The sequence below is a fragment of the Jatropha curcas genome, chromosome 9 (assembly GCF_041381405.1).
Source record: "Jatropha curcas cultivar XTBG-Jc1 chromosome 9, XTBG_Jcur_1.0, whole genome shotgun sequence".
Classification (NCBI taxonomy): Eukaryota; Viridiplantae; Streptophyta; class Magnoliopsida; order Malpighiales; family Euphorbiaceae; genus Jatropha; species Jatropha curcas.
The window spans coordinates 10,267,349-10,279,966 of NC_143159.1; the positions used below are offsets into that span (position 1 = coordinate 10,267,349).

The 12,618-nt window shown below is 32.6% G+C and overlaps 1 protein-coding gene and 1 pseudogene across 1 annotated transcript; both read right to left on the reverse strand.

The window, feature by feature from the left end:
- Positions 1 to 1,041: 1,041 nt before the first annotated feature.
- PFL (Ribosomal protein S13/S18 family) lies at positions 1,042 to 3,271 on the reverse strand. The gene is made up of 4 exons (XM_012218552.4): positions 3,132 to 3,271; positions 2,843 to 3,003; positions 2,001 to 2,189; positions 1,042 to 1,373 (listed from the first exon to the last, which is right to left on the reverse strand). Exons 1-4 carry the CDS (start codon positions 3,132 to 3,134, stop codon positions 1,268 to 1,270), a joined length of 459 nt encoding a protein of 152 aa, XP_012073942.1. The 5' UTR covers positions 3,135 to 3,271; the 3' UTR covers positions 1,042 to 1,267.
- Positions 3,272 to 6,650: 3,379 nt separating this feature from the next.
- Positions 6,651 to 8,233, reverse strand: LOC149493611 (F-box protein SKIP14 pseudogene; annotated as a pseudogene).
- Between the last annotated feature and the right edge of the window lie 4,385 nt (positions 8,234 to 12,618).

Sequence of the window (12,618 nt, forward strand, 5' to 3'; positions counted from 1 at the left end):
TCAAAATAACAATAATAAATACAATAAAAATGCTCTTGATTAATAAGAAAACGAAGATAAATATTAAACTAAATTTAAATTTTAAAATTAAATGTAATTCTTTTTTGTCTTTGAATTAATTTAAATTCCACAAGTATTCCTTTAACTTCGAAATAAAATGTAATTTTTATAAGAAAGGCAAGAGATCTTTTTTTATTCACGTCAGTTCAGACTTCAGTATTGTACAAATTCTAAGTGTTTTTTTTTATTTCCCTACCAAAACTATCAAAATGAAAAATCCCTAATTTCTTGCCCTCCTTCCTTCAAGCTCCCAGTTCTTCCTGCCGCTGTCCAAACCTAGCCCCAAAATACAGTCAGATTATGGTGTATTTCTCGAGTCTCCATGCAATGTTCGCAATTTTGTACCAGAAGAACAAATTCTAACACCAGCTCACGCTCAAGGTTGAGGTGCGTTGAACAGGTTGTCCTGTCAATAAGATGCAACTCCATTGTTCTCATAGGCATACCTTGCTTATAGTGAGACTTGAGAGGAAGAAAGTCGAAAATAGTCTGGATTAACAGAGCGAGGAAGAGAGCGTGCGAAAATGGTGTCAATGGGTTGGGTTTGTTTCTCTCCCTTTCTTCAATCTCGTAGGTATTCTTGTTCGATTATGATGAGAATTCAGTCTAAAAACTTCCGTTTATTCAGTTTGGACTAATTCAATTTAAACCGGACCGACTGTATAATCGATCTTAGTTTCAGGTGCAGGACAAAAAAGAAAAAGCACAGCAACTTTATGCCTAAGAAACGTGAAGGAGCAATTTCTTGCGGCTCGAAACTAGATGACGACGATATGCTTGTATTTCACTTTTTCCTAGGAAATTATAATGCGTCCTCGTTTTGCAAATTGTTAACTTTTTCAAATAAATTTTATGATTTGGTTTTGACAAGCCGCAGAAAGGAGTAAAAAGGAACAATAGATTTATTTGACCACCAGGGAATGCTCAATACAGTAAAAGCAGCAAAACAAAATCAAAATATTATAAATCAAGAAGACAGCATAGCAATCAAATATTAAATAGATGCACATTGCAAAAAATTTCGAAGGCATATATGGTATAAGATTCTGCAACAGACTCAAATAGATAAAAAGTTAACAGACTAAAATCTTTCCAATCTAACAAAATCACATCTAAACTCTTCTCGCACAAAAATTACTTGCAGAAAGGCACCAATTCCGCCAGCCCCTACATAAAATTGCTCAACCCAGTTAATAGTAAATAATGTTCACCGCTTCTTAGAGACACCAACAGTCTTTCCACGACGACCAGTGGTCTTGGTGTGTTGTCCCCTGACACGAAGACCCCAGTAGTGCCTCAGACCACGGTGGTTCCTGCAAAATACAATCCAGATCAGCTGGTACCATGTTTCTTTAGCTAGTTCTAAGCATTATCAGAGTCGCATCTCCAATCATCTTATTGTAAAGCCCATTCGATATTAAGATTGAAACTGCTTTTTGGAGTAGTGTCATTTTAGATGTTGAAAGATTGACCATATTGTTTATGCTGTTTTGTAACTTTTAAAATTAGAATGTGAAATTTTGTTCAAAACAAGCGTTAACAAGCAAAAGTCAACATTTTTTAAAATAATATTTCTCAACAGCCGACTCGGCCGTTCAATCTATAATTTATCAATGTATCATTCATGGACATTGATAAGATCCTTCCAATTAGGAGCACCTTAAGAATGGCATAAATTATATGCCAAATAGCCCTTAGACTAAGGTCATCGTGCTTAATCCATAACATTCCCCTCCCATCCCCACCACACAACATAGAAAGAATACACAGAAAGGAAAGGGGCATTCTATTCAGAGAGAGAAAGTTGGACCAATGATAACACAAGGAATTGCTTTTATCAACCAAATATAAAAAATCCACATACCAAGCTATAACCAAAGATTGCATATAAACTACTCCCTGCTACCTAAAACCAGCTAAACAATAAAAAGAAAAAGTACCTGATCTTCTTCAATCGCTCCAAATCATCTCTCAACTTCATGTCTAGTGCATTAGACACAACTTGAGAATATTTCCCATCCTTGTAATCCTTCTGCCTATTCAAAAACCAATCTGGGATCTTGAACTGACGAGGATTTGCAACAATGACCATGAGATTATCCAGCTCAGCAGCAGTTAATTCCCCAGCCCTAAAAGCAATAGAAGCAAATTAAGTTATATGAATCACATAGAAAATTTAACCTTTGATATCACATCAAACTTGAGTCCATCCAAATAATCAAAACCAAACTTCAAATGCCATTATTCGATAATCCATCATGCATAGACCAGAATTAAATTTCAATGCAGGCTTGCATTATGACCCAAAATCTAATAGCTGATTGTCAATTCAATGAAGATAACAATTGGCGTTGGTGGCAAGATCATCAGAATAATAAATTGATAGATAATTAAGCCAAGTTCTGCTCCAATTTCTCCAATTGGAGCTTCAAACCTACTGTTTACCACCAAAGGAAACTAACTCACAAAAACACAATTGCTAATTATACATCATTTTAAAGAAGAGAAAAACCAGATGTATTGCCTTTGACTGTGAATTTCAGTTCTAAAAAACTTTCACAATTTTTCCAACAACAATAAAACCTTATCCAGAACAAACAAATAGCGTACAAGTAATCATCAAATCTCAACAAACATTCATACATACAAAAATCTCAAAGCTTCAACTAAGATGAGTGAAAGATAAAACAACAACAATAACAACAAAAATTTAATCCATTTTATAATCTGAAATTATTCAAATTAAACATAACCATTAAAGAAAAATGCACAGGTAACAGACCTCTTGTTCATATCAACATCAGCTTTCTTGCAGACAATGTTAGCGAAACGCCTCCCAATACCTTTGATTGAGGTCAAAGCAAACATAATCTTCTGCTTCCCATCAACATTAGTGTTGAGCACACGAAGAATGTGCTGAAATTCTTCATTTGCAACCAGAGACTGCATTAAAATCCATACCCTCATTCAATCTATTATCTCTCAAAGATAAAAACAAACGCAGACAATACACGCAAATCCTTAAACAAAATGTAAGGCATGCGCAAATAAGCTATTGAAACCAAAATTACCATCTTGTATTATAGTGACACGCGAGGTACAGAGAAAATGGGGCTCCTACTGACCGAGAAGCAGCGGCAAATTGCTAAACCAAGAAGGGAGAAGGAGCTAGGTTTTTCAGAGGTCTTATATAACTCTGGCTAGGGTTTTGTTGTCTCGAAAGACGAGTTTACCCTCGTAAAAGCTTCATAATGCCTATGATGTCTTCGAGTCGATTTAAACTCGTGATGGTTTTCTTCGTGCTGTTGAATTGTTGATAGGTTTGCACACACGTGCTGTAACCTGATCCAGTCCAATCTGACCCGTTAAGCTTCGGGTTCACTTGATAAATCTGTAGGCTTGACTCGATTCATAAATAATATTATATATATGTATAATTATGAATTATTTAAATTAATTTAATTTGATCGAATAAATTTGAACATAAATACTAAATTATTTACATATTTATTACTAACTCTTGCCCTTTTAATTTTATTTTTATCTTTACTAGAAACTTGACTTGTAATTTAAAACTCATTGCATAACTATGTAATTGAATATTTTTAATTTTGTTGATTGTATTTCTTATTAAGAAATTTATTTATTGTGGTTTGCGAAAATCATTGTGTAATTATGTTTCTAAATATATTTAATTTTGTCGATTATTCCTCTTAACATAATTGTATTCTATTTAAAAATACTTTTACTACAAAAAAAATTCAAAAGTTAATGCTAGAAAATGTAATATGTAAATCAAATTACCTACAAATTAGCGACAAAAAAATTATGTCGATAAAGTGCTTGTCACAAATTAATTATTTACCGATTAACATTCTATCGGTAAATTACCTACCGAGTTTCTATCGCTAAAACTATATATTTTGTAGGCAAATATAAAAATTTATTTGTCATAGAATTTGTCGCTAATTTTTGTTGAAAATATTTTATTGGTATTTTGTCAATAATTCTGTCACTATTTTGTCGTAGAATAGTGGATATTTTTAATTTATAATTATCAAAATTAATTTATTTAGTCAGTAATCTGTTGAAACAGTACGAAATTGATCGGTAATTTATTAAAAATTAGTTGGCAAATGTGTGCAAAATTAAAAATTTTTAATTTGAAATGCCAATTAAAACCTATAAAAACACTTAGTTTCTATAAAAGTCATTTATTTACATTTGTATAATTGCAAAGTCATTTGAAATATCACAAATTTAAATTGTAATAATATTTATATAATAGCATACATAATAATATCACAATATATCAACATTCATATAGTTGTGAAATTATCCATACTAGTTAAAATAGTAATCAAAGTGAAATAAATACAACAAAAAACATATAAAAGCTAAGACTAGTCATCATCCAAACCAGCATCATCCTGATCCTCCTCCTGAGCTCCTCTTTCTTATGTAGTCCTCAATCCACCACCATCAGCAAAACCAGAAAGACTAGTGGGTATTGTAAACTAATTGACGGCATTAGGTGGATCTATATTAGCAAAAGGAGAATTCGATGCACAAATTGTGGTGGTATAAACTAGATGCATCCGCAAATGACGAGTACGCTGAGAAATCATCTCCTTTTGCTGGTTAAGTTCTCGCTCCATCTTCTCCTTTTGCTCCTCAAGCACTTTCTCCAAATAGTTTATCCGCTTCGCCTAAGTTTGGGATGCTCACCAGTCTCAAATGTAGATTGCACCAGACATCCCAGATCCTCTTTACATGTCAGAGTAGTAGCTTGATGCGTGTGATCCTATCTTATAAATATGCTTCTTATTTGAATCTGCTGCAACTTTAAGGAAAATATATGTCTCATCCTCTTTTGTAATGTTTCTTGCAAGATATTAATAATTAGACACTCAAACACAAAGGGTTTGCAACATCTATTAAAACACAAAATCACACAATTAAGTGGATATGAATCATTATTGGTAATATAATATTGACTTACAAACATTTCCTTGGAGCGTTTGTCAACCTAATTATTGCCATCTAGTTTTTTTGTGTGTGAAGATGCACAAACAACTCCCCCAATATAGGTTCCTTCTAGTCTCATCGGCTTATTGTTTTAGAAAAAACATTTAACTTTCCCATGTTTAAAGATATGAGTTTCCAAAAGCAAAAGTATATTAGACATATAATATAGACCTTACCATGCGTTGTTGGCGTTCTAATGCTGAGATGGAGCCTCCAACATAGAGAGATAAACTAGATCCTTCTCCACCTTTCTCAGACCCTCGATTCTTAGAAAAGATCTCTGATTTCGTAATGGCCTCAGGTATCTTCCAATATTCACTCCACTTTTCCCAAACTTCATCTTTAATATATGATTTTCTACCTTTTCTCTTTAATTGAGAAACAAAATTAGAATAATTATTTGTTGTCTGCCTATACCATGCTTGTTTTATCATTGCCTCTGATTTCGCATCCCACTTGCATTTTTCTATAAATTATTAACGACAAGTTAGTTATAAACTTTAAGTAATTAATTGCATGATGATTTCTAATATTAGATTTAATTCAATTAACAGATTGACAACTTCAAGAAAGTCACCCAAAATTCCCTCCAATATCTATCTTTTGTCTCGACAGTAACACTCTTCCAATTGACGCCACATGTAGCATGATGCTCCTAGAATCATTTTTTACTCGAGAGCATCTTGATGAAGGATACAACCTATATAATAAATCACATCACATAAAATGCAACAATAGTATTATATCAATTATCATATATGATAAAATGAATAAATGAAAAATATTTATGAATCACATACCCCTTTTCGTTGAGTTGGACGTAGACTCTCTGATCGATTTGTGACTGAGTTATCAGGATTATGGACCTATATTTAAAATGTAAAAAGTTTATTACAACATATTCATGGTGGAACATAAAGAATAATTAATTGATTTGGAATAATTATTTGTCTTACATAATTCTTGAACTATGATTGAAATTCTGTTTCTAGCCTTGTATCAACGTTAGTGTCACTAATTGCTGGTTTTGATTGCCGAAGTTCGGTTATATATATGCTTTTTTTAAGTATCGAATGACATATATCATGGTGTAACAAGTAGCATATCTCTTAAAAAATTAATAGAAGTTAACACATTACTGATTTTAAAATTTGGAAGAATTGCACTTACTTAACAAAAGGAGAAACTTCTTTACAATTTAAAAGGATATACATTTGCGCAGCTTGCTTCTCTTCTTCTGTTAGCCTTCTTTTTGGCTGAATACATAAATTACCTCCTAAACTTTCATAAAAAACCTTATGGCCTCTTTAACTTTCAAAATGACCCGCGACCCATCCAACATCAATTTTTATAATGATTAAATACTTCATTAGACTAAAAAAAGAGCTGTGTTCTACACGCGCGAGGACGTTGCAATTACGCATTCAAATGGCAAGTAATTTTGCCACGTAAGACTTAATGAATATAATAAAAAATTAAAGTGTAAACTAACTTTCTCTTTGACTAACTATGGATAAATTCAGATAAAAAATTTAAAAATAAACCAAGGAATTGATTATGCATCAATTCTCCTGACAACTTAGGAGCCACTTCAAACAAACCAAACAGAGAAAATTTAAACAAAAGTTCATAATCACAATCCTTTATGCATGACTTGCAATTAGTACAACGTGTTATGCCCAAAGTGCAAGCTCTACATGATTGATTAGCTTGATCTTTCCCCTAGAAACTCTCTACTGGCAATCATAAATGAGTTTTAATTTTTGGCATTTAGGGCATATCTCAATATCAATGGCACTAACATCATCACAAGAGAGATAAAGCTCCCCTAGACGATAAAATCGTGGTTTCTTGTCTTTCAGATATACAAGCATATCTGCACCAAGTAAAGACTTCAACTCTTCAAATTGCTTCTCTATTAAACAAAAGAGCCTGCCAATTCTCAAGTGCTTTATTCGCGGGTTTCCTGTAGACTTGAGAAGCCTCAAATTAGATAAGAAGCAGTTAACATTCAGTCTCACACATCATGGCACACATAACTGCCATGTATCAATTCTGCGTCATGATTATCCAATAAAGGAATGCATAAGATATAGAACTAGAACAAAAAAAAATACAAAAATGCATCGAATTCAAAACTAAAGCCATTAAACAGTACCACAATGTTAAACAGTGGCACAGTTTGATCTATTGCACAAAATCGTTTATTTCTTTTTAAATATCAAAAAATATATTTTCTTTTGAACAATAATTAAATAAGAGAGTTAGCATATTTTCATTCCATATATATAATATAATTAACATAGAAACATATCTGCTATAAAAATGGCTATAATAATGGATGTCTCGATTGTGTTATAAGGGTTTTTAAAGCAAAATCATATTTGCCCTCTTTGGTTTTGATTTGAGAAAAGGAGAAGCTTGTGGGTTTAATGGTTTAAGTTTCCATATTTTGGAGTCAAAATTGGGGTTTGTGGGTTGAAAATCCATTGAAAGGAGAATGACGATTTTGGCACAGGCTTTTAAAAAAATATAAAATAAAAGAAGAAGAAGAATAACAACAAAGATGAAGCTGAAGCGTTGAAGGAGGTGACGATGTGGCATAGAAAAATGCCATATAGGATGCTTTTATAGACCTCCACTCTCTTCTTCACGCGCGTGTAATCTAACTTTGACTTTCAACGTGACTAGGTATGTAATTATTATAAAAAATGATGTTGAAGGGGTCATAAGGTCATTTTAAAAGTTGGAGGGGCCATAAGATTTTTCGGTGAAAATTCAGGGGGCAATGTATTTTCGGCCCCTTCTTTTTTTTGCTTTGCCCATGGGTGCCCTGGATGGATAATGATAGATAAGTTCCTTCTAATTCATCTCTAAAAATAGGCCCCCTGTCATCATTTTGTGGCACTTTACGATGTCTTGTGTAAACATGAGGCTTAAAATAGTGTGCACAAAAAGTTTATGCTTCTTCAATAAGGTATGCATTAAAAATGGACCCTTCAACTTTCACTTTATTCCTCACTTTCTTTTTTAGCGAAGCATTGCACCTATGAGCATAATCGATTAACAATACAATTGGCGGTAATTAAAAGTCTATTACTATATGCAAAGGTGAATATTATAATCACCTCTCAAATGGATACATTCATCTATATTGCACAAGTGCTGCAAATTTTTCTTCATATGCAAGATGCACTGGTAGGTGTTCCATTGAGTCACAGAAGCCGGGAGGAAAGATATGCTCAAGCTTGCACAAATGATTAGAATTTCTTGGTGTAAACTTTCCATATCTTGCTCTCATAACACAGTACTAGTTAGTTCCTTAAAAAACAAATTCAGTTTTGTCACTGCTTCCCATATTTTAATAGGTAACAAATCGCAAAATGCGATAGGAACCAACCTCTGCATGAAAACATGCTAGTCGTGACTTTTTAACCCAAATCATGTAAACACATCAGCCCATATTGGAAACAAAACCATCAGAGAATCTAATTGACTTAAGCTATTCACATAGGACTTGCTTCTGTTGCTTGTTTAATGTATAACATGGTTTTGGATATCTTCCATGCTTCAAAATTCGATGGATGATGAATAATCCCTATCTCAGAAACGTGCTTTGCATGCCATCTCATATGCTTTGTTGTGGCATCGGAAGCATAAAGTCATTGGAGATGGGGAATCAGAGGAAAATAGTACATCTCCTTGTATGGTTTCAAAGCGAAACTACTGTGACATCCTGACTCAGCAAAGCGATCCTAAGAGGGTGGGTAGAGCATATAGCAAAGCGTTCCTAGGATGGCAGGTTAACTATGGATAATGGAATGCGGGACACAAGAATGAATCGGATCATATATCAAAAGGGGGAAAATAATCATCAGAGGCGCCTTTTGGTGGAATGGTTTAGAGAGTTGGAAGAACTCCAGGGTTAAGCTTACTCACTTAATAGAAATCATAGGATGGGTGACCTCTTAGGAAGTTTTGCATTTCACCTGCAGGACAAAACCGTGCAAGTCTTGCCAATTCAGTATGGGATGGAATTGACTTCATTCAAAGTAGACAATTCCTCTGGTGGTTGGAGTCGGGCGTGACAACTACCACTTCCTTGCCTTTGTTTATATATTAGTTGACTTTAAGTACAACATTCGGGCTACAGCTGACAGCTTTAAATGATTCTTGCAACCTTGCCAAAGATCTTGGTTTGCAGTATCTAACATGTCAAATAGATGTTGTGCATTTGGATTCAGCATTTCCTCCATATCTTCATGTGCCAGAGGGATTCCTATACTATCCATAACCATGTTATGGTAGCGACTGCCTAGTTCAGTACTCATTTCATAAGGGTGATCTCCCGCTTTATATTGCTCATTAGAATTTTATCGGTATTCCCCTATTGTACTTTCTCCATATAAATACCGAGTGTAATAATTTGGTACAAATCCAAATTTCAAGATATGGAACCTAACCATCTCGACATCTAAGAAGTTATGATTTTGACACTTAACTTGATTACAAGGGTATCGCAACTCATCATCATCCATACATCTACGATGTAGGAGAGCAAAAGCAATGAAGTCATTAACATCATTTGTTAAATGAGGTCTTAAGAATCCAAAATCAAGCCTTTGGTACACTCAGTGTCGATTGGCACTCATATTTTATATGCTTTATGTGTAATAACATTTGGTAAATACATCTTGAAGTGTCTAAAATATTAGTGTACTTAATGGTTGTTGGGGAAATTAAATGTTAGGTTCATTCCTTATATCCCATTGCCTTAAACTAATATGTTTGAACATAGGCACATTTAGAAATGGGTGTTCGTTATTATAATTCATTTGATTTCCTAGAGCAATATAAAAAAATACAATCCTTATTTTTAACTCATTCAATTTTGCTTCAAATATAGGACATGTATATACATATAAATAAAGGAAAGGAAAAAACAAAAGCAAACATCTATATGTCAGTCAAGGCATTAATTTCTATCTTATACTGCTGCATTTCTATTTTATCCTATGGTTCTACAACAATTCCTAACATTTCTCTATGTCATCTTTTTTTATTAAAATAATGAAGATATTAAAGAATAAGATTCACACAGTAAATGATGAGAGAAACACTCACCTGTTAATGAAGATTCTCAGTCTTATCCACCAGAAGTTCAATTTTTTTGCCTCTATCTAAAACCTATTTTACAATAGAAAATAATTTCGGTGAATAACCAAAGAATTAATTCTGGTGTTTGGCTAGCTTCGCAACTTAAACAATACTTGTTTAAAAGGTAGGATTCTTATTAGGGGCTTAATAAGTTTTATTGCCTGATCTATGTGCCAATTTCTCTAGATTCTTGTAATAGGAATCCTATTTTTAAGGTTTTGCCCTTAGATCTTCAAGGACTTTGTTCTATAAAGATGATTAAAAGATTAGTTCTATTATTATGATGTTTACGAGATTGAATGTTACAAGAAGGAACCCAGTAGTTAGTAAGCCTGAGAAGAGGAAGGCACGAGATGCTTGCTAAGACCTACATACTTAGGGGTGAGAAAAGCATCTAGGGTTAACCATTGAGGTTAAAGAGCCTACCTTGTAAAGTTAACCCATAGAAATCCCCTTTGAGTCTTAATAGACTAATTTCTTTCTTTTTTTTTTTATATATGACCCTCTAAATAACCTAAACTGATAAAATTTCCCGTTATCTTCTACCTTTCCAAGGACTAAGTAGAGTAAGGAAATTATCAAAAAAAAAATTTTTTTGAGAGATTTTTGAAAAAAAAATGTGGAAATTTTGTAAATATTGTAGTAGGAGCTTTTTAAGTTAAATAAAAAAAAAAAAGAAGAAAAAGAAAAAGAAAAAAAAAAAAAGGAAAAAATGAAAACGCTTATACTTAACACTTACTTATTCTATTAGTTTTTAAGATTTTCCTAAATTTTCCTTTAACAAACTTTAACATTAACATTTACAACCAAACAAAATACCTTTAGACCTAGATGTGTAGCTAATTAAAAGTGGTGGATGTTAGATAACAAGCAAGGTTATGGATGTTATATTCTAATATAGTGAAAGATGTGTGCATCTAATCATCAACCTTGTAACACTTGAGTATAATTATGAGTTTATGAGACTAGACTACAATAGATGTGCAAAGCTATTAATATGAATTTCTTAGTAAATTGTGAATTATGAACTTTTGATTTGGAATGCATAGTTGTAATGATTAACTTTTTTGATAATGAGTTATATATTGAGATTTTTTTTTTTTTCTTTTGGAAAGCCTAATAAAGTTTATATTTTAGTTTCTGTTTTTTATTTTCATTTTTGTTTTGCATGAGGACAAGCAAGTATCTAAGTGTGGAGAAATTGATATGACCATATTTATTATAGTATTTTTAGGTTTATTTTAAGTAATTTAATTTTTAAATTTATATATTTTAGTTAAATTTATTTATTTATATTTTGTGATTTTGACTCAAGGATAGTGGAATATGACTAACTTGGGACTTAAATAGTTGTTAGTTGTTGTGTTTCTAAGATAAGATAAGTAATTTAATTGCTTGGTTATTTTGTTTAAATAATTAGGATCAACAATGTTTTGCACTATAATGCAAGTTGTTTTGTTTAATTCATTTGCTATGAACTACTTTCTTTATTTTCAAGGTATACGAATCTACTTTAGTTAGTTCATTGATTTGTTGAGTTTATGTTGCTTTTTTTAATTAAATCCTTTAATCATTAAATTAAAGATTATCGTTTCCACCTTTGAATCAAATGTTAATTGAGATACCAATTGAGTTCAAAATTAATATACGGTTTAATCAATAGCTCACTTATGTGGAGAGAACCAGAAAAAAAAAAAATATATATATATATATATATATATATATATTAATTCTAGTCTAGTTCAATAGGATAAAGCAGCTAGCTCAGTTTAGCAAGTAACCTCATAAGTTAAGGTCAACTTTAAAGGATCAAAATATAGCTTGGTATTATCATAGCTTAGCAATCAAGTACTTTCACAGAGAGCCTGAAGCTAAGGAAAACTAATTCAACTCAGAAAAACTCTGCAACTCTTGCTGAAATACCATTTTGTTTTCATAATGCAACCAAAGCCTGCAGATCACCATAATCGAATTTAAAGATATGAAATTTATGGGGGGAGGGGGTGATATGTTACCAAACGGTAATAAAAACTGCCACACCAGCATGGCCTAAGTGTAAAAAAGATAGAGGTTATGGTTCAGCCCAAGCCTGAGTTACCAAGTAATTACAGTTCAGTGCTCGTCTGAATTATGAGGCAAGTCAGTCCTATTCCATAATTAATACCAACTATGTCAAAACGTCAAATGCTAGTTAAATATTGATTATCAACACTTCTATATAAACTGTAAAGTGTCCTCCAAACTTCTATATAAGGAGCCTCACACCCTACCTCAAAGGTACGATGAATCAACTCCAACTATCTTCATAATCCTCCATAGCTCTTTTCCTAACTTAAGCATTCAAGTGTTTATACCTCTTCAACCATGTTTTTT